Genomic DNA, 27,232 nt, shown 5'->3' with positions numbered 1-27,232 from the left:
ATCAGAATTTTTGCCAAGTTCAAATTACCCCTTCAATTTTGTCTGTACACAGAATAAATGATTTGGCACATTCTTATATCTGTAGAGTACTCCAGTAGTTTGATCTCCCTGCATTGGTTTGTTTTTTTCTCTTTTCTCAGAAGGCCATATTATAAGTTTTTATTCTCTTAAAGCCTAAATTGGTCCTACCAGAAGGTCACTTTTGCTCAATGTACACAAAAGCTAAGATTTGATAGTAGACCATCTCAAACTTTTTAACATGAGGGAACCCTTTAATTAAATATTGTGTCTTCAGGAACCCCTTCTATAAATACTATATCCACAAGTCTCAATTAGTGTGGTGGTCAGTAGGATGAATGTCTCTTACATTGCTGGCCAGTGATATGAATGATTCCTCTACAGACAGCCAAAAAATCATTGGTGTCACCTAATTTGGCTTCAGAGGCACAAATTGCTCAAGGAACCCCTAGTGTCCTCTGGAGGAACCCCGTTTGAGCGAAACTGTTGTTTACTTGCCTTTTCAGTGGCCTGTATGACAACGTTGTTGCTTCTTTACACCTCTCCAGCTTCAGCTGGTATACATCCAGAACACCTGTTTACTACTGCTCTGTGGTTCCTCTTTGCAGCTCAAACTTTACTACAGGATAAACAAGATGATGCCAGGGCACCCACAGAAATCACCTATCAGTTTGAACAAGGGACATTTATTTTAGTTGATTGACAATCAACAATCCCTGATTGTTTTAGGGTTGATAGGGTTGATGTAGGGTTGATTATTAAAACCATAGAAAAGAAAATGAGCTCATCAGAATTGTTTCCTATAGTGACCATTGAGATTTGTTGCTTATTGTCCATTAGACAAACCTTTAACCCTGGCATTTTAGAGTTAACTTCATGGCAAGTTAAGTCAGAGTTAAATTTTAAACATTTACTATTTCAGAATCTTTTGAATATTGCAGACAAATTTTTTGCTAAAGATAACCTCTGCTTTAGTTTTTCATTTCAAATAAGCTCAGTTTAAATTGCCCAGGTTTATTTTCATATATTCGGGAGTTATCATAGAATGACTAAGTGCTTCCTGTAGTGAAGCCGCTTGCCTGACGCGTGTTCCTAAATCTATGTCCATTTATATTTCAGCCTGAAATGATGTCAGCTAATTGACTGCCATATCAAAAACTTCATGTTCCTTCCAGAAGTTATTTATTACTTTGACCTGTCAGTGGATCGCATCCAAATTTAGATTACTTTTTGTACAGCTAGACATGAACAGAAATAACACAAACCAGATTTTTCTTGAACTGCTTTTTTACTATACATGTTTTGGCATGGATATAAAAATAGTTCTTTTTAGCTATTTTTAGCTATTCATCTTATCATCTTAGTACATATCTTTTTTTGTAAAAATAAGCTAGGTTGTAGTCTGTGTCTACTTGTTAATTAATAATATTAAACAGAATTTTTATAGCGCCAGCATATTACACAGCCCTGTACATTAAATAGGGGTTACAAATGACAGACAGATACAAACAGTGACACGGGAGGAGAGGACCCTGCCCCAAAGAGCTTACAATCTAGGAGGTGAGGGAAGTAACACACAATAGGATTTGCAATTTGCTTCTTTGAGATTGCAGATTTTTTTCAAACTATTTTTAACTATAGTTGGATTCCCAAAAGTTATTAAAACTTAAATTGAATTTTTTTTTTGAATTAAAGTTTTTTTCCTAAAACTTTGTTTAAAGTAGAGTGGATCAGGGTTTGATCTCCTGCCATAATTTCAATGCTGTAGCCCCAGGAAAGGTGTCTTCTCCTGTCTCCTATCTGTCATGATATCATCACTGTGGCATTTAACCTTCCAAGGGAATTCTTCTCAGTAATATTTGGAAGATTTACTCTTAGAAGGGTTACAGAAGGGTGTGCAGTCATCAGATTCCTTGTTCCAGTAATCCCACCAAGGTAGACGATTGTAAAGAATTGAGGGATCAAAATGTATCCTTCTAAAAAAATATTTGTCTTCCTTAAAATGCATTCCACTTCTGTGAAACTTTCCTAGATTTTGTAGTATAATTCACAGTATTTATAACAATCTCAACAGGTAAGAAAATTGCCCAAATCAATCGATTACTTGTGGCATTAGATCTTTTAAAATTTTCCTAGGAACGTCTTTTCCCTTTTTGTTTGCAGCTAGAAATCTCAGTAACTGTGAATGTACAGGGAAAATGAGGTTTCATGCAGGTACCTAAAATGTGTCTGAATTTAACTAAATTTCAGGATTAGTTTTCTCCGTATACACTAAGAGCTCCAATTTCCTGTGCACATTAAAGCTGAGCTCCAAACTGTGTGATATAAAGTTAGAATATACATATGTGAATTTACTTTTAGTCTTTTTTTTATGCTGTACAGACATTTTTGTAATTCATATAAATCATACGGTACAGCCAGAAGGGTTTTACTGCTTTCTCAGTTATAGTAATACAAGGGTGTCACTTCCTTTTTTAAAGCCTTCAGATTGAATAATAGGGGCCGACTTGCGGTGACCCCCAACATTCTGCTATAGGCTAAACCGTGGTCCCAACCACTCCGATTCAGGTGAAATGGAGAGGTTTAGAACCATCTTTTGCATGCAGCTGCATGGCAGATCACAGCCTAAAAACAACAAACAACAAAACAAATCACTCTCCTAAAAACAACTTGCTGCTTTTGGCCCCAAGGTGTTTGAAGATTTTCTCCATGGCAGCCTGGACACTACCAAATACACGGTTTCACACTGCAGGTGTGGAAGAGCCCTTAAGGAACACAATTTTGACTGTGGAATACACACTACAATAAATTATGTTTTTTGACTGTCTTATTTATTCAAATTACCTTGTTTTGCCTAAGCTTAAAAGAGCTTATAATTATTTCCACCAACCTCAGCTCCCTACACTGATGCATTTCGCCCAGTAATTGGGCAAAGTTGTAAAGGTCTATCAGTTCATAGGGACAGTTGTTTTTTCTGATTAATCCAAAGTTGCAAATCATATTGCTGATGGGAAAGGATGGCCACAGGGATCCTAAGTTGTTTTTTTTATCCTTGCCACATGTATTTACCTTTTCGGTATAACCATTTTTATTATTATTTATTTTTTATTATTTATAGTTTTATTTGCAGTTTTATAGAATGAAATCTCTTTTTCTGTACAGGTAAACTATGGACCAGAAGTATGAAAGTTGCCTATAATATACTACATAAGTTGGGGACAAAACAAGAGCCGATGGTCAGGCCTGGAGACAGGGTAAGGTTATGGTATATATGTGCTTGTTGAGGGGGAGTTGTGCCCATGTTAGTTAAGTTTTTTCAATTTGCAAATTTGCATTAATCTTGTTCCATATCCAAATGTTACATTTCATTTCTTTAACAGTTGTTCAATAGATAAATAGTAATACATTTTTTATTCCAAATTAATTTCTGCTCCAAACTGCCATTGTGTTGGTTACAATACTAGAAGACTAGGTCTTTGGTCCCGTGACCTGCTGAAAGGGGTAGTACCATCTACTTATAATTAATATAATATTAAAGTGGTTTAAATAATATTATTAATAATAATATTTATAAAAAAACACTCTTTGCTCCTTAAGACAGTCAAACATGTTACAGCTGATTCAATAAACATCTGAAATGTCTTACATAAATCTCATGCCAAGCTGCAATGGCAGTGCCAGCACCTTTTTTGCTCTGTTGCTTTGCACTTTTCCCCCCATATATTACGTACTGGAGGCTGGAGTGGAGGGGTTTATGATTACTTACAGGTTTGATAGCCACAACTACACCTTAAAAAAAGTGGTGGCATGGTGGAGCAGGGGCATTTAAAATACAAGCTTAGCTAAACAGATCAAATATACTTTATTTGCAGATGAAACAGTTGTTTTAAGGATTGGAGTTTCTGCTTTTAATTGAAGATCAGCTTCTTAAAATCTAACACAACCCACAACATTTTTCTACTCCTTTAACAAGAGTCAGATCTTCTGCAAGCTTATTTCTATTTCATTGTCCCCAGTTTCTTCTTCCTGCAAAACCTGCATACAAAAGTTTTTAACTATAGTTTCACTTCATCTTAATATTATATTTTTCATTGACAAAATGATAAGAGATAACATAAACATAAAGAAATAACACCAAGGTCTCCGCAGCCCTCTTGTTTTCTGTGTGCTGAAAACATATCACTGTAATGTACATGCATACTTATATTTCCAAAACATTTACAGCCAACTGTTAGCAATCTTTAACTTTACTCCAAACTGTGCCAGGGAGATAATCATTTTCAATGAAATATCTGTTCTTAAGTGTTTTACAATGTTCATTGATGATACAAAATTCCCAGAAGTATATAAAAATACAGAGATGATCATGACACATGAACATGAGGTCTCTCTAGCTCATTTGCTCCACCTTTGCTACAAAATGTCACTGCACTGTAAAGGCATAATTATGTTCCAACACATAGTAATTTCACAGCTCTGTTCACTAAAAGGGCAGGATTTAGCAAGGACTTGCTTCGCAGATGGAACTCATACATTCAGTTAGCATTTAAACATCGCTGTGTCTTGCTGGTCTAAACCATTGAACTGTTTTCCCTCCCAATGTGGGTGTTAGACTGACTAAACCTTTAATTTCCTTCTGATAAACTATTCCAAGGACAGAATTTTAAATATTTTTGTGCAAGTGCTTATAGTTGTGTATTTGTGGGGGAAACCTGTGTGCACTAGGTACACTAAGTTAGTACCGGGTGGACCCCCTTTGACAGTCAGGACTTTGGGGCATATATTCAAGGTGCTGGAAACATTCTATAGGGACTTTGGTCTATTTTTTTTTAACTTTATCACTTTGATTAATGTTTTAAAAGCAGATTACAATGTTTTCTGCTTTTAAATTTCTTGCCAAGCCACGCCTCCCCAGCGTATCCACGGTTCACGCATCACATTGATCAAGTTGAGGATGTGATGCAGAAGCCAGCTGGGGTTCGCTAGAGGACGCCGCTGGATCGAGGGGAGGAGGTAAGATTTTTTTTTATGCTACCCTGATTGTGGCTCCGGGTTACCGCATTTGGTATAAAAAATTCACCTCGGCATTACAGTCAGGGGGTTTAGGAAGTCAGTTTGAGATGATTTGAGCATTGTGATATGCATTATCCTGCTGGAAGTACCCATGGATTCAAAAAGGTGGAGACATGGTCAGCAACAATACTAAGGTAACTTGTAGCATTTAATCAATGCTCAGTTGGTACTAAGGGACCAAAGGGTGCCATTAAAATAACCCTCACTTTAACCAGCCTGAAACATTAGAACCATTAGGCAGGATGAATCCATGCTTTCATGTTGTTGATGCCAAATTCTGACTCTTCCAATAAATGTTACAACATAAATCAAAAGTCATCAGATTAGACAACTTTTTTCTAATTTTCACTTTTCCTAATTTGGTGAACCCTTGAAAGTGTAATTCTTTAGAAAGACATTAGACATTGTTGACAGCAGAAATAAGCTTTTTTTTCTTTGTAGGTATGACTTGGTCTTAAAATGTTTGTTGGATCCAGCTTTAAAAACACTAGTTACGTTTCTTTTCAAAAGGACTCCCTTATCTCAGTGGTCCCCAACCTTTTGGATGTCACGGACCACTAAATTTACAGACTCCAGACTACGCATGTGCGGGGAGCGTGAAGAAACTTCGTGTGTGAAGAAACTTCCCTTAATGTGACGTCATGATGCCAGAACCCACACACTCTCTCATCACAGGTCTAAGCCTACGATGGGAGAAAGGGGGGGTTGTGTTTAGTCCCTAGCCTGCGATGCAAATGAGAGATATGGTCCGCGGGTCTGGCCGTGATCCTTATCCTGACCCCGCTGGGGTGTGCACTGGCCAGAGCTGCAGACCACCCAAATTTTCTTGCGGACCACAGGTTGGGGATCACTGGCTTAGGTGATAGAAAAATTTGGAGTTAGGAGTATGTAAAATGTCCTAGGGATGGAGGACACTAGGTTAAAACACCACAAAATAACTTGCACTTGTTTCCAGACACCACAACAACTTTATAGGAATTAGGTAAAATTTGAAAATGTAGGTAAAAAGTATCAACAAAGGAACAGTATTGTCATAAATGTATTGATTTGTTTGTGTTTCTGTCCCTCCATTGATAATATAAAAATAATATAAAACCAGAAAAAATGTTGTCAATCTGCTTGTACTCCAACAACAATAACTCTATGTTCTGAAAGAGGTACAGTTTCCTTCCCATACTAATGAAAACCACCAATATATTTATATGCTACACTGTGTGCTTTATTCATCATTTGAGTAGAAATACTGCTTTGACTGTTTTATGAGGCTCAATTCCACAAAATTACAAGGGAAATTTATGTGAAAATATACCTATTTCACACCTTTGTTATTTATGTTTATGTTATGAGACAATGATTATGAGATATAATAAATGCAGCTAAAATATACCATGCATCAGGAGAAATGACCATATAAAAACTAACTTGACACATTCCTCTTCAGTTTACTGTCATGCATTTTTCTGGTTTATTCCCAATCAGTCATAATCCATTTTTTTTCTTTTTAAAATGAAGAATTATTACATTGTTTCTTTCCAGTTTCTGAGAGCGGTAAAGGCGGTTTGCACCCTGTACTGACCAAACTAACTTCCTGGTCATTTTTTATCATAAATATTACAATCCTATCTAGTTTGCTGGAGTAACATATGAACTGCTGTAGTTAGTTTTTAACTGAAGAAACCTAAATTTCAAAATATTTTTGCATCTGATTGCCTTTGATAAGGATGAGGCAAAGAAAACAAAAATGACATTGTTTTTAGCCAGTCAAGTGAGACTCAATGAGATGTGTGCATGACATGTCTAATGACTTGTTTGTTCTCGTAGGTGGCCCTCGTCTTTCCAAATAATGACCCTGCTGCATTTATGGTAGCATTTTATGGCTGTCTATTAGCTGAAGTTGTTCCTGTTCCCATTGAAGTGCCACTTACAAGGAAGGTGAGCTGCGTGCAGATGTGCTTACAATCATTGTGTGTGCTAAACTTCTAAAGTTTACAACGAATAGGTTATTTGCAGTTTGACTCGATGTTGTATTTTTACTATTGTCTGTGATGTACCTTTTTCTAAAATGCAAATATTTCAGTAATAGTCACAGCTACAAGGAAATCAATCTACTGGATCTAGGCAACCTACCACCCACAACTTACAGTATATCTATATGTCCATAGTGGTGGTTGGTTACCTTGATCGCTTTTAATTTTTTTGCTCACAAATGGTTGTAATTACTAAAATATTTCCCAACAATATGCTTTGGTTAGGTTAGCAAAAACACACAGCTAATCCAAAGGGGGGTCTAAAACCTTATTGCTGATATGACAAAGGTCACATTATCTATACTTTAAGATAATTCAGATAGTTCTACATATAGTAGTTAATTAAACATGACAGTTTATAAAATCTGATCATAGTCATGGTAGCTAGTTTAATGTTTGCTTTCATTGTCTGAACTGTGCTGTTAAATGGCAAGTTCTGCTCACCTTTTCACACAATAAGCCCTGGAATCACTTTCATAAATATTAATCAGCTTGTTGTATTTCCTACACTTGCTTAATTGGGCTATGTGTAATAGGAGGTGTAGAGTTTTGTCTTGCACCTTCCATGAAATAAATACTTATCACGTTTAATGTATCAATTAATGCGAAGAATCATATTTATCTTTCTATTATCTTTCTTTATCGATCTATCTATTAACTTTCTTTATCTATCTAACTATTTCTTTAAAATGTATTTACCTGAAGCTAGGTATAAACACCTAGATATGGAAAGATATTCCTGAAACAGGTGCTTTTACTGAGCTGAACAGTTCTCTTTTATAAAAAGGTTTTATTTTACAAAAATAAACACATCACAGTTTCTTTGTTGCTAAGAAATTCTAACTATTTATTTTCCAGCCAATCAAGGTTGCTGCCTGTGTGTAGGGAAAGGGCTTTTGGGGGATTTAGTTCTGGGTTTGCCCCGGCATAAACCTTTAAAGCCTGGTGGGGAAGTGATAGGCAGGATTAAAAGCTGTTTCTTGCTATAGCAAGAGCTAAAAGCAAATATGAAATTATAAATTATCAGATAGTTTTTGCAAACCTCTGGGTGTAGACTGCAAAGAAGGCTATTGACACCATTGTTTACATACTCTTTGTGGCCTAAAGAAGTTTGGAAGTTTCATATGTGAGGACTCCATACCTTATGATGTTGGTGCATTGGTGCAAAAGTATTATGCATCTGTGGATTTTATTTACATTTTTCTGTATATTTGCAAGTCAAGAATGGTCTTAATCCAAGAAACACCAGTAGAACTGTCAGATCCCGGTCATAATTACCCCATGTATAGAAGTTTTAAGTTTGTGGCATTGAATTTCATCAGTTAAAACATCTGAAATTGTGGACATGCTTATATAGGATTTCACAAGTCTGATATACAGCCTCCTTTAGTAGATATTTGGATTGAAATAACATTTAATGAAAAAGATATACTCCACACTACAAAGAACCTTCCATGTCCATGAACACATCAACCCTTTCTCTATAGCAGGTGCAAGAACCAACCCTTGGTCCACATACATCACAGTACAGATATAGGAACTAGCCTCCATTTTAATGCAGAGTATAATGTACCGTAAGTATGTTAGTTTATAACAAGGATCCACTGAGGCCATCATATAAATACCAGAACCAGTAAACCTGGACCCATAATCAAATCTGATTTAAGAAAAATGAAATAAAAACTTAGGCTGGCTCCTGTAGGCTATGTGCATCAGATTTCACAAATTAGCTTTTTTATGCTTAAAAGTCAATGACCTAGGGATAAAGTGTAAATATTATGTGAGATGAAAATGTATCTATTTTATGGCACATTTTCATGAATTCACTGTACGTAGTGTAGCAGTGCAATCAGCTTTACTTCAAATCCTTCCAGCTCAGTTTGACTCCATGGGGTTGACAGGAGACTCAGTCGTCAGACAGACATGTAGCCTGGAGCTGAGAAGATGACTAACTATGAGATTATACTAAAATCTTCATCTCGCAGCAGAGAGACACCCTCACACGGATTTGTCACTGTACATTTCTTCATCATAGGGGTGTGGGGATGTTTAAAGGGACAAAAGATTAGGATATTCATTCTCTTAAAGCTGAAGTTTAGGCAATACAAAGATAAAATGCATACAAGGGACTTGTAAATACCTGCCAAAGACATTTCTGTGCTGAGATTTACATCTCATTTTTGCCACACATAAGAACAAGGTAGATCAAGAAACCACCTTTTTGGTTACAGTTTTAGACTATCGAAAGAAGTGGTGTCATTTCTCCATTCTTAATTTGCTGATTGGACAAAGAAAGTACAGCATTAGACAATAAGGTCATTCATGTTCTTCTCCTAATAAAACAAATATTTTATGCACATTTACATGCATCAATAGTGATTGGCTCCACTACTTCTCCCATTCTAAGGGGTGGGGGGTAAAAGTACTTATTATATTATATTTTCTAAGCTAAAAAAAAAAATAACACTTCTAAAGAAATAATGCATTTTACTCAATCAACCGAGTAGAGTCTCTACTTCTAGCCCTGCCTACATTGCTTTAGTAAATTAACTTCATTGTCTCCCCACTTTCATTTCATTTTTGGAGATACAGCGTTATGTTTTTTATTCAATAAAATGTCCTACTGAGCAGGACAGATGAAGAGGGGGAATAGCCCCAAAAAGGGATATACATTTCAGTAAAAACTTGATAGGGGTGGTATACAGTTAAAGATCAGAATTATTTTGTTTATTAATTATGCAATGAGAAGTGTTTTGTTTAACATAATTCTTTATGTGTTCATTCATTTTGATAGTGAACTGTGTTGTAAATTCCAGTGTGATGTTACATCATATTTTAATCTTTCTTTACCAAGGATGCCGGAAGCCAGCAGATTGGCTTCTTGTTAGGAAGTTGTGGAGTTACAGTGGCCTTGACTAGTGATGCCTGCCATAAAGGATTGCCTAAGAGTCCTACTGGGGAAATACCACAATTTAAAGGTGCGTGCATACATGACCCATGGAAGGGTTTCCAAACCTGGTGTGCGCAATGCCTAATGTTTTACATATCAAACACAAAATTGTTCATATTTTATGATTTGCTAGAACTTTAAAAAAATATTATACCATATCAAAAACAGAAGTTCCTCTTGTACTTATTCTGAGTGTCCCTTGTAATATACCCATAATTGATCTAGGAACTGTACTGAAGTATATAGCTGATTTTTTTTGTCTGTTTACACTTCATATATACATCTGTCTGTTAATATATCTCTTTTTCACCATCATTATCAGTCAGGTAACCTGGTTTCTATTTATCTCTTCTTATCTATGGTTTTGTCTGTATATCTTTTTATTTCCATTTGTCCACCCATGTACATTGTCTACCAAGCATTTGGAAACTTTTACTGAAATGTATACAGGCCCTTCTTTTGGTCCCTTCTTTCATTTTCAATCTATATGTATATATCAGTCTCTCCCATTTTTTGTCCATCTTCTAGATTGTCTCATGAATTCACTCATGAATTCAAATCCGCTTATACATTAATGTTTTTTCTGAATTTCCATTTGTGTATACCTCTCTTTGTATACTGATACATCTGTTCATCTGTCTCTTCGTCTATCCTTCTGTCTATGAATACTATATATGACCAAAGAGTAAAATAACACCTTACAAACACAACTTTATGAGCTTGGTAGGCATCACATTACAAAACAATTAGTATAGAGTTTCCCAAAAATATCCCAAATATGTTTAGGGTTGAGGTCAAGGCAAAGTGCAGACCCCTTTGGATTCCTTCACACAAGACTCATTAAACTATTCTTTCAAGGCTTCTTGTCTTTGGGCACAGGGCACAGTTATACTGGAACAAAAAAGAGTCTCCTCAAACTGTTGCCATAAGAAAGTGCACATCTGTCTAAAATATATTTTTTATATTGTAACATTACCAGTATACACATACTTCTTGCCAAACATTAAACATGTACAAACATTATACATATGTACACTATTTATTTATCCATTATTTTTAAATAATTGGATGATAAAATAGGATTCATAGATGTCAACCATGGTGTCTATTTTAGAGCAGTGAATCTGACATTCGTCAAATAATTTCAAGTGGAGAATCTTCTATGCCCATGTGTTTTTAAAGGCAGTGATCGATCTTCCACTGGAGAATGAATAATTAAAACTTTCCATCCTTGTTATTTTGTATGAATCTGTTGATCCATATTTCTAACTATTCATCCATCAAATCATGCATCCTCTTACCACTTCTATCCCTCCATTCATTTTTCTGTTTGACTTTCCCTATCTTTCAATCGTTTTTTGAATAAAGTATGGATATAATTTTACATTTATAGGCTGTAGGTTTTGGTTTGGAAGTGACCTAAAATGTTCTGCTGGAACAATGAAGCATTTTTAAAATGTTGAATAATGGATGTCCTGAACAAACAATGTTGTAGATGTCACCTTAGTGATCTCGAACAAGAATGTGTTTTACAGCCAAGTAGAGCAAAATAATGAACAGAATAAAAATAAACTAAGGCTTCACTTTTTTTTGTTAGGTTGGCCAAAGCTGCTCTGGTTTGTCACAGAATCAAAACATCTGTCCAAACCCCCTCGTGATTGGTTTCCACATATCAAAGATGCAAACAACGACACTGCCTACATAGAGGTGGGTTGCTTTTACTCTCTTTAGTATTTGTAGCTAGAAAAAGTAACTCCTTTTTTAAGTATACTCCTGTTTTTTATTGCTTTTATTGTGTCTGGTGACCACTTTGGGATAAGAAGCATTGGAAAATCTGAATTGTACATGGAATTTTACACTAGAATAAGAATAAAATGAAGAAATATTCCAAAGAGGATCCAGTGACAACTTAGGGAGTATTTCCCTCCTTTTGGATAGATTTTCTTTACATTTCTGTTATAGCTATGGGATAAGGAGAGAAGGTGAGTTCTCTTTAATGAGATTCAGGTGGCAAACAAAATTTGAGGAGTTTTTTCCCTCCCTACATAATTAAAAACAAAGGAGATTTAGATATAGTTTAGGAATTAGTACATTCATACTTATATCAGATAAATTAATCGTCATTGGTAGTTGTTTTATTCTTAGCTATTGAAAGTTTCAACTTCTCAGCATCTCTATGCATTTTTTCTTTTCCACTCCAGGAATTGGGTTTCTCTGGTATATGCCAAAGACTAAGGCCCTGATTTACTAAAGCTCTCCAAGGCTGGATAGAATACTCTGATCAGTGAAGCTGGGTGATATAGCAAACCTGGAATGGATCTGGGCCAGGATTCAAAACATTTGCTAGCAAACAGCAAATGATTTAAAGAAATCCATTCCAGGTTTTCTGGATCACCAAGCTTCACTGAAGAAAGTGTATTCTCTCAAGCCTTGGAGAGCTTTAGTAAATCAGGGCCTAAGAGTAGGTATACTTTGTAATATTAGTGAAACACTTCGTATAAGGAACAGTTAGTACACAAGCAATTTCTGTTCTTGGCGATCAATAGCTATATCCTCCCTGGTGATGTGATGCAGGACCAGGCTGGGAGGACACACTGGCTTTAGCTGTGTTCTTTAAAGAGGGGCATATATCTTCATGTTTAACAGCGAGTGGGAATGTTGGTCTGATAATGGAATCCTATTTTTAGCAGGTTTAATACTATGGCTTATAGTTTTTATCATTTTGAAACATGCAGATATTGTGCTTCCCTGCATTGTGTCAATATGTTTGTATCTAATACAAGATATCTTCTCCTATAGTACAAAACATGTAAGGATGGTAGCGTGCTGGGAGTGACAGTGACGAGAATAGCACTTCTTACACATTGCCAAGCGCTCACACAAGCTTGTGGCTACACTGAAGGTAAGATGGTAGTTCTTAATGAGTAAATGGTAAAGGTAAAGTCTATCCAATCATTTTTATTGTTTGGTTGATGTGGGTATGAATAAAGCAGTATTTTCAATAGAAAGCCAATATCAAGAACACTGGGACATGACTTCAAACTAGCAAGAAAGTTACGAACTAATTTTAAAAAGTAATATTTCACCAAAAGAGTAATTAATGCTTGTAAAAAAATTCTAGCAGAGGTAGTAGTAGTCAAATCAACAGTAAGTGAATTTAAACACATTTAGGACAAGATTTTATGTTCAAACAAAAAAAAAAAAAAAAAACAAAAAACAAAAATGGTATGGACTTGACCATTAGGTCTTTTTTACAATCTGTTTTTTTTGTTTCTTTACAGACAGATTCTTTAAAAGTATGGCAAAGGATCTGTTATTTACGTGTTCTTGGAAAAATTGATGACCATGTTCTGTTCTGTTCAGAACACTTTTTATCACATTGTTCTCCTGAGAAAAAGATGTGTCTTTTTTTTCATTGTCTTCCTTAAATACTTTGATGGTTTTGTTGAATGATTGGGCCTGATTTATTAAAACTCTCCAAGGCCGGAGAAGATACACTTTCATCAGTGAAGCTGGGTGATCCAGCAAACCTGGAATGGATCTAACAAAAAGCAAATAACATTTAAGAAATCCATTCCAGATTTGCTGGATCAGAAACAGAGCTTCAAAAAGATGACATCTTTAATTGTCCTCTGTCTTGTTTCCCTGTGAGTGCTGTCCTTGGATTATAATATTAGTTTTTCACTTAAAACTTGAACAGAACAGAAACATACGCATGTTAGGGGTCCTTAAAGACCAGACTGACCACAGTTCACATTGTTTATTAGAGTCGATGCTGGTCACATGCATTTAGATTGTATAAGCGTGCACCCCATTGTGAATGAGTTTTAGTTATGTTAGTGGGGTTTTATTATTTCACTATAATGTTTAAGTAATATTTTTTATTTTGTCCTTGTCTAGCGGAAACCATTGTGAATGTGCTGGATTTCAAGAAAGATGTAGGATTGTGGCATGGAATTCTTACAGTAAGATATCAATGTTTTTATTACCTACACATTTTGCATACATGTCACAAAAGTTCCTGGGATACCATGGTGCAGTGTAAGCAGCAAAATATATTTGCAGAGGGTTGGGAAAACTTTTAATTGGAAAACTAAATTGTCTGCTATTGATCACAAGTTCTGGAATTCTACTTTCCTGATGATATGTGCATTTTAACATTCTATGTTACTGAATTGCAACAAGCATGCAGATTAGAAAGTCAGAATGAAGCCAGAACCCCTTATCTGCAAACTTGTGCCAAGTTCAGAACTTGATAAAATGATGAAGTAATGGAACTATATGGTATTGATAGAAGGAGAGGTGAGCAATTTCAGTCCTCATAATGTCTAACCTTTTTTCAAATGTACCCTAAATTAAAACCACACTAACCCATCCTCCCACCTACCCTCCCTACCCCACTGGTCTACATGAACACAACGCACAAGCTGCTTAGTTACATTAGTAGGATAGCAAGGAGCGGACACAGGGGGATGTAAAGTGTCCAGCTTCTTCAGGGCCCCAAGCTCTCCTCAGCTAACAAGGACCCCAAGTAAGTTCAGCAGATGAGCCCCAGGTCAGTTCCCCACAGGGGCCTTCTGTTGTCTACGTCTGCCACTGAGGACAGCCACACTTACTCCTCAGTTTCTTTCTTTCTGGGCTTATCAGGCGGTTTAACAAATAGTTAAATTTGGCTTTTGGCCAATCAGAGATTATGGGACATGGCCAGGACCACATAGAGCACATTGGCATTAAGGTGCAGATTGTTATGTCTTCATTTATCCCTGTCATATCCGGCATGCAGTAGTGTTGTCTTGGGGTATATTGGATACATGCTGCTGTGTCCATCTGGTTGGGCTAGCTTCTATGAGCCTTGTGATTTGAATGGGAGACATAACCATTTCTGGGTAGCACGCCACTGGGACAGTAAGGCCGAGTGAGGGTAGGTACAGCATGTTCTTCTAACAAGTTCATGTTCAGAAATGTAAATGGACACTGCCCCCCTTCATAGTTAGCCCTTTAGGCAGAACATTCCAAAGAACAAAATGTGTCTCCCATGGTACAAAAAATGGCATTCCCTGCTCTGCATGATGTAGTATGAACATTAACATTACATGTTTACAACATTACATCCTTTAGAAGGAATTTAGGTAATACTGTGAATAGTTGACTATTTCAAAGTCAAACTATAATATATGCTATGTCTTCAAATGAAGAAAAACTGTTAATCGGCTATATGGTATAACTTGATTAGCACATTTTGCAATAGAAGAGATAAAGGATGCATTCTATTGTTAGCTGCATGTGTATGACTTCTATAAAGAGCAGTGTAATACATTAGTGCTATATAAATACATAATAGTAGTAATAAAATTATTCGTCCAGGCAGTGTCCATCTACCCCATACTTTAGACTGCCTGCAGTCCAAAAAATGTAATCATGGGAAATAGTAAATAAATAACAGTGGATTAAAAGCAACTGGTGCCATAAGCCTCTAATATTTTTGTTGTAATGGGATTTATATAGATGTCCTGGTATATCAAAAAAGGCACTTTAATTGGAGTCTTTTAGCTTCCAGTGTATGGGAAGATGGGGACATCTGCTCTGATTGCTGTGCATCTTAGAAAGAAGTTGTTTTTGTATTTCCCAGCAATATACAGCATAATTACACATAGTTCTTCAGTACCCACAGCAGGACAGCAGAAATGGCTTTGCAGATGTTAACAGGCTGTACTGCACGCCATGGATGAATTGTCTATAGAGGGCCATTCCATGTAAGGGTAATTTGGCAACACACTGCCGTGGATTGTTTTAAAAATAAACTTCACAACCCACCTGCCTTTCATGCGTTCTTTTTCTCTCTCACAAAGGATTTTTTAAATCATATAAAGTGGACAATGACTCTCCATTTTACAATGACGTCAGTGTTTGTTCTTGCATTGGATTGACAACAACTGTCTATTCGTTCAAACGGATAGTGATACATGGGGTGATTACTTCACCCTGCTGTACACCTGCCATTTCCTTCACACAAAACCCACTCTGTACTGACCATTTTCCACTCTACTCCACCTGGGTGCCTCATACATCCATGAATAGGATCTTTGTTCACTATTAACAATGACCATCAATTACGTCTTTTTGTCTTTTCACTAGGTATTGTTGAAGGGAATTTTTTTTTAAAGATATGCATTTAAAAGAGATAAGCTTGGTGTAAATAATCTGATCTTTATTTGTTAATGCATTTAAAACTATCTATATTTTGTGGATATTTGTGTATTTGGTGTCAGTAATATCTGCTCTTAATAAATACAGGTTAACTGCTTCCTGCTTTGCAGTGCTACACAATATTTTTGCCTTTTTGCTTTATGTCACAATGAAAACATTAGCTGCTAAAAAGTAAGTTTAGGAATATACTGTATTAAAAAATACCCCAACAACCCCTGCCTAACCTCTTTAATACATTTAGCAATGTCATCAGCATAAGGCTGCTTGCGTGCCTAATGTCGCATAGAAATCCGGTCTATGGAACATTAATGCACAAGCCAGGCCTACCTGGGGGGGTATATATTACAAAACTTGTAAATTACAACAGAAGTTTAAAGTGTCTTCCCTGTTTTCTCCTCTTTACCCTCATTACCATGCCATATTATGAGAGGGACTGGCAGACTAGCACAGGCTCCTGAAAACAGGAAGCTATGGTAGCACTAACATGTGGTGCTCAGCCTTCATGAATTAAAGAACTGAAATTATTATTATTATTATTATTATTAAACAGGATTTATATAGCGCCAACATATTACGCAGCGCTGTACATTAAATAGGGATTGCAAATGACAGACTAATACAGACAGTGATACAGGAGGAAATCTACTGAATTTAAGGTGTGGGCTAGGAAGGAAAATGGTAGATGTTCTTGGATCTTCATCTGCCTAGTTTTGAGGTGGCTCTATGTCTAGTGTTTCTGCAGCTTCTAATGGTTGCTGCGGGACCCTTACATTTTTCAATGAAATCTCACTAATCAATATTTGTACCGGAGAGGAACCTGTATACCTGTGCAAGCCTTTAAGCACTTAGTAAAAAAAAGCCTTTAAGCAAGTAAGAAAAAAAAAAAACATTAGAGCAATGCATTTTCTCTGAATGATATATAAAAAGGAAGCATGTAAAAGCGTGAAAGTCACATAAAAAGCCTTTTAAAGTAAACTTTCAATTATAACTCAGAATATGTGATCCCAATAGATACTCATCCATTAAGTTATAACCTACATTCACGCTTAAAAGGTAGAATGCTATCATTTGATTTTTGTGGTTACAAATAATCTATGCTGTTTATTGTCAATATCAGGGAAAGACAATATTTTATTGTATGCTTTGTAATGTTGTTTCTGCGAGTATGCAGGGAGTTAAAGAGTGTGATTATGCTAGTGGAAGCCAAGTGACAAATTGATTACCTGTTCACTGCAAACTGACAGATCGTTAACATAATACTTTCCAGGTAAATTTGTATTGTCTGATTTTACTGAAAATGCAAGGACTAATTCATACAAGCTTAGGAAAATGTACAATTCCTGTCTGAAATCTTTCCTGCCTTTACCACAGTTAGTTGTGAATTGATTGGCCTGTGTCTAGGGAAATGTCACCGTCCTGTAAGGCTACATAAATGGAAATATTTGGACAAATCAATAATATGGAAATATCATTGGCATTAGCTGTTATTTTCTGATGTGATTTCCTTTCGTTGTATAACAGGCCAAGGTCTGGTAAGAGCCTGTTTACTTTTCATACTAAAGTACAATTATTTTTAATTAGCAAGTGTGCAATTTAAGTGATCATGTCCTTGTTGTTTTCATTTATAAAGGTCAGCTGTATATTTTTTTTTTATTTATGAAGGAAATAGTGAATAAATAAAACTTATTTCTATGCTTCTACTGTTTGCCAGCCAGTTCAATGGGAAAGGGGTGGTTTTGGGGCATTTTTTTTATTTTAGTTTATTTGAATTTTTATAAACTGATTTTTAATACTATGTACTAAATACATGTATCAGATATTTATTTTGATAGATTTTAGAGGTTGCTATGAAATTTTTCCATGACATTCATTTTAGTACCCAATAGGAAAAAGCAGCAGGGCCAAATAACTTTTTTATGGGCACTAATTGTAATCCCAATGAATTTATAACAGGTAGAAGCAGAGAGTTGTGTGTCCACATTGAGCCATAAAGCTTTGTATTGTGAATACAGATCATATTTGTGAATTGTGAAAAGCGGATATATAATTTGCCTAAACTAGTCAGGTCATTCACAGCATTAGAAGTAACCTGATATCTGAAGTATGTAGCAGACACAGGATAGCCACAAGTGGTAAGTTAGAAATAGATTGTAAGCTCTTCGAGGCAGATTCCTTTCCTCCTCCTGTGTTACTGTTTGTATCTGTCTATCATTTGAAACCCTTATTTAATGTACAGCGCTGCACAATATGTTGGCGCTTTATAAATCCTTTTTTTTTTAATTATTATTATTAATAATAATAATAATAATAATAATAATAATATTAATGATAACATTAATAATATACTGAATTCCCAACCCAGGAAGAACTTAGTCTTGTTACCCAACTAAAATAGGCCTGTATATACTGATCTTAACCTGAGGTCTTAATAGGTGTCACCCTTTAGTTTCGCTCTAGAATAGTCCTTCTCAAAATGTTTACACTTTAAGAACCCCTAAAATACTTTTTAGGTCTTGGGGAAACCCCCTGCTAAATCACTTTATTGGGGGTCAGTGTTGAAAAAGTCTCCTAAATTGATTGCCCCTAAAGTAGGGGCTAGAATACCACCTTTGTAGACAACTAGAAACATATTTGGAGTCATGCAGATGGCTGTATCAAGTGGTGTTGGTCCCTGAACAATACAGGTATTATCGAATGGGCGGTCTTATCAGCTACAGTTCAAGAAAACTTGTGGAGGAACCCTGGGGTTCTACAGATTGACTCCTGTAGAATATGTGATGCCCTTTCTGGAAAGGTGGAGGCTTGTTAATTCTGGAAGTGACTAGGACCTGGATTACTGAGTATTTACACTTGCCTTTCCAAAGTGTAGAGTAAACCGTTAAAATGGCTAAAGCGTATGCTAGCCCCTGTGCACGGAGAATTACTCTCATTTCAGGAAGTCTGCAGGAATTATACACCACCACCTGCTCTATTTCCCTTTACCTTGTTTTGTCCTTTTCAAAGATCAGTGTGACTTCAGCGCCTAACATTTCAAAGTAGATGCATGAAGGTGACTTGGATGCCAAATCCCCAGGAGGGTAACAGTGCTGATGTGAGAGACTCTGTGATGGGCAGCAGCAAAAGCTGAATGTTTGCTTTTGATAGGTGTTCAGGTTTTGCTGTGGGTAATATTTCCTCTTGCTATTAATGGCTTTGGTGGCTGCGCTTAAGAGATTGAGAATTGATTTTTGGATTCGAACAGAGCAAGAGATGCATTTCAATGAAAAGTTTATCTGGAAATGTCAGTTATCCCAATGTATAGCTGCATTCCGTGGTGCTGAGAAATACAGATATATTGGAAATATTTTCATTGAGCAGCTGAATCTCGCTTACGTAAAAGATAATTGCAGGTTGTTATTTCTGAAGAAGTACAGAGTGGTCACCATTAATTGACAATTATTTTTAGTCTTTGGATTTTATTTTGATATTGCAGACTTTCATCCATTTTTTAGTTGGGTGCTTATGGAAAATGGGCAGGTCTTGGAGGATGAGGTAGTGTATAGACAATCAGAGACGGATGGTAACTGTGTCTTAGTTCATTAAAAGACAACTTCCTATTAATTTATACTGGATCTGGTTCTACTTTAAAATGATTTCTGTTATAAAATTTGACTCTGTATAAATAAAAGTCAGAAAACATGCTCACATATATCCTACACCCAAAACCGCAGCATTATTTATTGTGACTCTGGGGTACTGTACCTGCAGAATTTTAATGTCCTTCATCTTTTGCACCTGGCTGCTGAGCAAAATTCTTATAGTTTCCCTATTCTTTATTTACTCATCTATAAATTTCCAACCATTTCAATATTAGCCCACTACAGTTTTACCTTCATAATATTAAAAATAGGAGGCAGGTTGCATAGCAATGGAAGTTCTGCTTTACCACCTGAAAATATTAAGCCCCCAGAATCTGAATGCTAAAATTCTGCCAAATTTTAACTTTCACATCCTAAATAGAAAAGTCTGCCCCTTGCCAACATGGGGAGAAGAATTCCTGCTCTATGGGTACAAGAAGGTCCAACACATTAAGGCATATATGACCACTTTATACGTAGGCTATTTGTGATAATTTATTTAACACCCCAGTTCAGCTTATAACATCAGCATTACATTGAGCAGTCTCTAACATTTTGCAAATGTCGATTTACTATGGTGTGCCAGCCACTAATGTCATACAATCTGGTAACTTAATAAAGAATAATGTGTTCTATAAGATAAGTGAGAGAATTCAGCATTTATGATGACAAACAGACACAACCAAATTCTGCTACCAGAATGAGTGACTCCAGTATGTAAGATTTCTTGAATCCATTGTCTTTGTTACACCTGTTGAATTCTACAACAATAGCAGAGCTTTTATCATGAAACATCCCAGAAAAACACAAAAATACTAATGATAGCCTAAGAGCAGGGTCTAAACTTTTTAAAGATAAGCCTTAAGCTTTCTTTAAATGTTATTTTTTTCAGTTTATAGGCACCATAAATGTCTGCTTGGATAATGTTTCATTTTGGTTTTACAAGGACATTCCTGATAACTGCTCTGTATCTTTCAGTAGATAATGTGCACAGCAATTCACATAGCTGTAAAATGTTCATGTTCCTGAATTATTATGAACATTAACTTTAAGAGCACTCGTGAAAACGCCTGAAGAAGGCAAAAATTAAATTAGAAAATTAGCACTGCAGTTTGTGCAGATTAATTAGCCTGAAAGATTATCCATGTCTTTCTTCCTTTTCCGTAATCAAGGATTTGTCTTCTTATTTCAGAGTGTCATGAACATGATGCACGTCATCAGTATCCCCTACTCTCTCATGAAAGTTAATCCGTTATCATGGATACAGAAAGTTTGTCAGTACAAAGGTAAGGTTGTTATTGATATTTTTTTTTTTTTGTAAAGGGATACTACTACCCTAATCAAAAACTAACAGCACTATTACAGTGTTAAAATTGTTTCTGTATAATGGTAATCATTACCAATCATATACAGTCCCTTGGAAAAGAATTCATAGTTATAAGTATGTATTCTTTTCCTTGGCTGTACCTAAAAGGGGATGAATAAATACCTAAATAAGTATGAATACATACCCATAAATAGGATTTGGTCCAGGCAATAACATTAGAAGCCATGTCATTAGTTGGTTGGGATATTGGTTGTCTGTATATATACAGTAAATTTACCAGTTCTGAAAGGCCCTTCACTCTGCCACATCAACAAGCAAGCAACATGACGATAAAGTAGCACCCTAAGCAGGTCGGAGACAGAGTTGCATGGAAGTATTGATCAAGGTTAGGTTATTTAAAAAAATCCCAAACTATGAAGATCCCACAGAACACCAATAATCATTAGATCAGGCAAGAAGGACATTACCAAACATTGCCACAAAGACACCAAAAATAATAATAAAGAAAGATCCTTTGCTGGGATTGGAATATTTATCCATATGACCACTTTAAGCCATACACTTCTCAGAACATGGGCTTTATAGAAAAGTGCCTAGAAAAAGGCTGCTGTTTAAAGAAAAAAAAAACTAAGAAAACATGTTCATGTTTACCATTGCCTAACAGCATGTGGCAGACTCCCCAAACACATAGAAAATAATTCTTCTAATTTTAGTTACATAAGACTAACATTAAATTTTAAGCTATTGTGAGCAATGCCATGTGTGGTGCAAACCCAACACTTCCCATTACCCCAAGAAAAGAATTCCCACGGTGAAGCATGGAGCTGGCAGCTTGTTTTTCATGAGCATGGACAAAAGCAACTTCAAAAGAAACCATGGGGTTCCATGGAACACTGTTTAAAAAAGTCTAGATCAGTCAGTCACCAATGATTTTATTTAATAAAGCTCTCCATGACTGGAAGGAATACACTTTTTTAGCTGTGAAACTGAGTGATCCAGCAAACCTGGAATAGATCTGGTCCAGGATTGAAAACATTTGCTAACTGCTGAAAGCGTATGTATCCTCTCCAGAGATTTAATAAATCAGGCCCTATCTGTCTGTGGTCCCGGGCAAGTTTTATTCATCTGGTTGTAATAAAAAATGTAGTCTATGAAACCTTTTAATAACCATGTTATCTCTGTCTCTACGATAGGCAGTCTCTGCTTCAAGGTTTGGGTTTTTAACTTCTGTTTTAGCTTGAGAAAAGCCTGTCTGTTCCTAAAACTGATTCATTCAAACTCTTAATGGCCACTAGAGACTTTTTTGTTAAACTGTAAAATAGTATAATGTAGAGCTGGACTCCAAGTCAAACAAAAGACAAAGCCCTCTGTATATTTTAGAGTATCCCCAGATTTACAGAAATCAATTAGAAAGTAATCAAGACTCCACAACTACACAGCACTCTGGCAGTATTGTCATTCTGCCCACATTTTTCTGACAGGTTCATTTTATGTCAGCCTGGCAGTATGTTTTTCTCTTACTATACTTATTTTATCCATTACCAGTGCACTCACATTTCTTTAATTAATTGATATAATTTTTGTAGCATGTGATTTTCTTTTTCTCTATTAGCAAAAGTTGCGTGTGTCAAGTCAAGAGATATGCACTGGGCATTGGTTGCACATCGGGATCAGAGAGACATCAATCTGTCCTCTTTACGCATGTTGATTGTGGCTGATGGAGCAAATCCCTGTAAGTACATTTCATGAAGCTGGTGTTGTTATCCAAAGAAAATTTGTCTCCAAATTGTGTTTAGTTTATTCATGAATAATTAGATTTTGGTTGTTTTTTATATATTAAGGGTTCTTTTTATTGAATACCTGTCCAGAGAGAAATCGTCTGGTTGCCAATAATGACAATCTCCTGGAAATGTTAGTTGTATGAATATTATGCTGTTTCTCTGGCTTTAGTCCAGAGTCACTGATCTGAAACCAGCAAGATTGCATGATATTAGAACTCATTTGAATACTTGTTCAAAGTCAGCTATCAACTAAGTGTGACAGTAAGGCAAATAACATTTTCAGAATTTAGCTATGGCAGTTTTTCTTCAAATGTTATTTTTGGAGAAGATATGCTTCATTTATGTGTCTTACTTGTTTATTTAAATGCTTGGAACTTTGGCCATGATGTTAAATTGTGCAGCCTCTTCAGCCTGGGTTAACTCCCAGACTGAAGACTATAATTTAGTACACTTTGCATGTTAAATCTCTCTGGAGAGAAAATCATGCAAGTAAACATTCCCTATTGGAGTATAATAAGCTGCACATTTACATACCGAATGATCTCCATTGCAAATGTGTGATTTGTATGCTTTCCCAAGCATTAACATCCTGCACCCCACCTGTTTTAATAAGTGTAAGAGCTGTCGCATCATTTAGCACCACATTTCACCACAAAAGTAAATATTGCAGAAAATCTGGTATGCAGTTTAATAAGCTTATTTACTGGCATTTTTTACAATAGGTTTTCCATAATAATCTGTTGGGTGCTTAGTCATATACCTAACTGTCCCTCAAAGGGGCTTACATTCTAGAGTCGCTACCATAGTCATATGTCATTAACACAGTCTATGGCAAATTTGTGAGGCTGGCAACTGCGTGTTTATGAGAGGAAACTGGAATGTCAGGAGGAAACCAACACAAACACAGGTAGAACATCCAGACTCTTTGCAGATAGTGTCCTGGCCAAGATTTGAACCTAGGACCTAACACTGCAAAGGCAAGAGTAATATGAATACTTATGTTGCAGCAAAATCATACAGGATGAAAGCCTTCTAATGAGAAGAAAAAACTTTACATTAAAAGCACATAGGTCAGGGGTGGTTTGGTTTCAAACTTTTTTAATTTCCTTTTAAGAATTGTAACTAATTTATTGTCCATAATCTGGATACACTTCAAGAAAATATTCTCTATTACCATGCCCAACTGAGACTATGACAGCAACAAAAATTATATTTTAATTTAGTAAGTCAGTTTAAGTTCTTTTCCTTGGTAATCTAGTTAGGGATCTTCACAAAGTGAAAACAGAGCATAACATGAGCATCATACAGGTTTTGTGGAGAACAGGTCCCTTTGGGGGGTTTTCTTAATACTTCCTGTTCCAGACACACAGTAGGAAGTAAGAGGAAAGCTCTCCAAAGCCAAAGGAAAATTCCTGCTTAGCTGTCACCAAAACAGCTGTCCCCATTGGAAGATTTCCCCTTACCTAATGTTCTTGTGGCACAAAAAAAGTTGAATTTCCCATCATTTTCTGTACAGGCAACAATAGTTAGGGTGAATCTACCCAGGTGACACAGAAAGCTATAAAATCCTGACACAATTCCTTCCACAATTCCTTCCACATAATATGCAAAGAAAAAAAAAGTTTTGGTTTCACATATACTTTAAGTTGTTATTCATGTTCTGCTCATACAAATGTGGAAAAAAGGCTGAGGCTTGGGTGCAATTGAAATATTTGTTCTGTGACCAGTGTAATCTTACATTCTCTGAAATTAATTTACTTTGTATATTAGCTTTTGCTATGTCACTGACATTTTTTCTAGAGAGGAGGCTGGGCCGGTTACTATATTTAACCGTCTTTACATCCACAGTGTCATGTTTTATTTCTAAGCTTTGCGTTGTGCCCGTGTCACTGCGGGCTGAAGAGAGAGGTGTTGGCGGCTGCTATGAGATAGACAGAGACTAATGAGCTGCTGGTTTACAGTGCATTTTTCTTAGTGTTATAATGCCACAGGACAAGTGTGGAGATGAACTATTCAGAATGTCCTCAATGCTCTTTAAAGAGTTCTAAATCATCTTGTCCAAGTGTAGTGTTTCCTGCCCATGCATCATCACATCCTCTTCTTGTGTTTCATCCCCAGGGTCCATCTCTTCTTGTGACGCTTTCCTCAATGTCTTCCAAAGTAAAGGCCTGCGGCAAGAAGTCATTTGTCCTTGTGCCAGTTCACCAGAGGCTCTTACTGTGGCCATAAGGAGGTACTGTGACTTGTTTACTTATAAAAATAACAAATCACATTGACAATTTTTCACTGCAGCCCTCATGGTCAAGATGGCATTAGCATCATTTCACTAAGATGAGTTTTAGAAGGATTTATTATATTTCATGGCGTTTTCCACATTTGAGTTATTGTATTTTATTCCAATGTAGCATAAAAAGATTTTATTACTGTTGTAAATAGTAGTATTTCATTTGGCCCCTTCATTTGTCTCTTTAGTGCAAGTGCTGCAAAAATAAGGAGATATCCAAAATGGAGGATGCTGTATTAGTTTAGTGTAAGTGCAATTGTACCCCTGCCCTGTTCATCACCATTTACTGTGAAGAGTTACACAATTTCCCGCCCCTGACAACAATTAGCCAATTGGGACACTTACTGCTGTGTAACAACGGAGCTCAGGGGTGGGCACAATCCACATTGTGAGATGCTTTGTGTGCATCATCAAGAGGTCGGCACAAAAAAGAAAGAAGAAACAACACTGGTATTAAAGATGATTGCATTTGAATTAATTTTACTATTTAAGGCCTCTGTTTTTTAAGGCCTCATGAATAAGTGTGTAATCTCCACCTGAAATGGCTCCCCTTAACATGGTCAGTAGGGAGGCTCTGTTTTCAAACTAATTGTTTTGATGACACTCTTCCAAATAAATTATATGTGCATTTGACATAATTTATGTTATTTACTTGTTTTTCTTGTGTAAACATGCAAAAAAAGTCCAGAAACTGCTGCTGGGTGCCACCATCCTGGATGTGATATCAATGGCCCAACCAGATTCAGAGCTTTGGCTCAAAAAGCACTGTGTAGACCTCCCCATAATTCCTATCTCAGCAACTACATAATAGTATGTAGGGAGGTGAGGAGTGGAATGGAAGTGCTGGGCTAGCACAGAGAGGTTCAGAAGAGGGCTATGCTGTACAAGAAAGGAGGGGGTTGTGCTTGAGAATTGACTCCTAATGGGTTATTAGTGGTGACTGAAATGTGACAGTGAGCTATGTAAGCTGCAACTAATTCCTATGCAGGATTTTCCTTTGCTCCTGGAGACTAAATGGAGCAAAGAGGTACATATGTGCTGGTTTGGGGGCTAAAGTAATGTGTGCAAGTTAGCTTGTACTGTGTAGGCAAAATACACATTCACCTGCTTTGTGTTTAAAGCCCTGTCTAAAAAAAATAGTCATTGAGTTGTCCAGGCCTTTATTTGAGTGATCGGAACCTGTGAATTTTTTGTAGGATAAGACAATTCAGTACAATTTTGTATTCTGGTGGCAGGTTCACTTTATTCTACTGTGTATCTGGTGTCTTTATGCTCAGGTCTGCTCTGCATTTTAGAGGATGCAGTAGAATTTCTAATCACTTGCCTAAGGCATTCAGGGTCCAGCAAAGTAATCTTCTTCAATGTTCTCCAGGTTGGCATTCTTTTATATAACATAATGACAGTACTGACAGTCACATTGTGGGCCCTCGTCTAGGCATGAAGTTTTAATTCCAAGCCCAGTCACTGCTCAGTCAAATAACAATTGTATTTCCCCCTGCCCATATCGTTATATATCATGATGTATGCAGAACAGAGCGAATGAAATGAAGAGAAGGAAATGGTAAAGACATGTAAATGTAAAGAACAAAGCAGAATGTCATTTTTAGGACCGAATTCTGTATAATCTGAAATAGATTTTCCCTGAAAATGTCCCTGTTTTTTTCTATCAGTGAATTGCCAGAATTTTCCTTCTTTTTTGCTATTGTAGACCTGAAAATTGTCACCATTAACAGAACATCTACAGTCATTGGCTACAATTTGCCAAGTTATTCTCAAATGTAAAGTTTATCCAATTTCCATTTTGTTAAAAAAGGACTTTCTTGCCTTTTAAAATCTGCCAAAGTAATAGCTTTTTAATGTCCACAGCTTTCTTGTCTCTGCCAAACCTGATTCTAATCTAATTGGTCTAATTGGAAGGGTCTATTTGGCACCTACAGATCATCACAAT

General features: G+C 36.3%; 1 protein-coding gene across 10 annotated transcripts in view; it reads left to right on the top strand.

Moving 5' to 3' along the window:
• The window catches only part of DIP2C (disco interacting protein 2 homolog C), a 274,574-nt gene that overhangs the window by 176,484 nt on the left and 70,858 nt on the right, over positions 1 to 27,232 (top strand). For all 10 annotated transcript variants that reach the window (XM_072412615.1, XM_072412618.1, XM_072412620.1 and 7 more), the window contains 9 exons: positions 3,181 to 3,272; positions 6,913 to 7,023; positions 9,973 to 10,096; positions 11,666 to 11,775; positions 12,868 to 12,970; positions 13,969 to 14,033; positions 21,085 to 21,178; positions 22,832 to 22,951; positions 25,119 to 25,233. In XM_072412615.1, coding sequence (XP_072268716.1) covers positions 3,181 to 3,272; positions 6,913 to 7,023; positions 9,973 to 10,096; positions 11,666 to 11,775; positions 12,868 to 12,970; positions 13,969 to 14,033; positions 21,085 to 21,178; positions 22,832 to 22,951; positions 25,119 to 25,233 — 934 coding nt within the window. The remainder of the gene's footprint in view (positions 1 to 3,180; positions 3,273 to 6,912; positions 7,024 to 9,972; positions 10,097 to 11,665; positions 11,776 to 12,867; positions 12,971 to 13,968; positions 14,034 to 21,084; positions 21,179 to 22,831; positions 22,952 to 25,118; positions 25,234 to 27,232) is intronic.

This window comes from Pyxicephalus adspersus, chromosome 5, assembly GCF_032062135.1.
Source record: "Pyxicephalus adspersus chromosome 5, UCB_Pads_2.0, whole genome shotgun sequence".
Lineage (NCBI taxonomy): Eukaryota > Metazoa > Chordata > Amphibia > Anura > Pyxicephalidae > Pyxicephalus > Pyxicephalus adspersus.
This window is presented reverse-complemented; position numbering and strand designations above follow the sequence as displayed.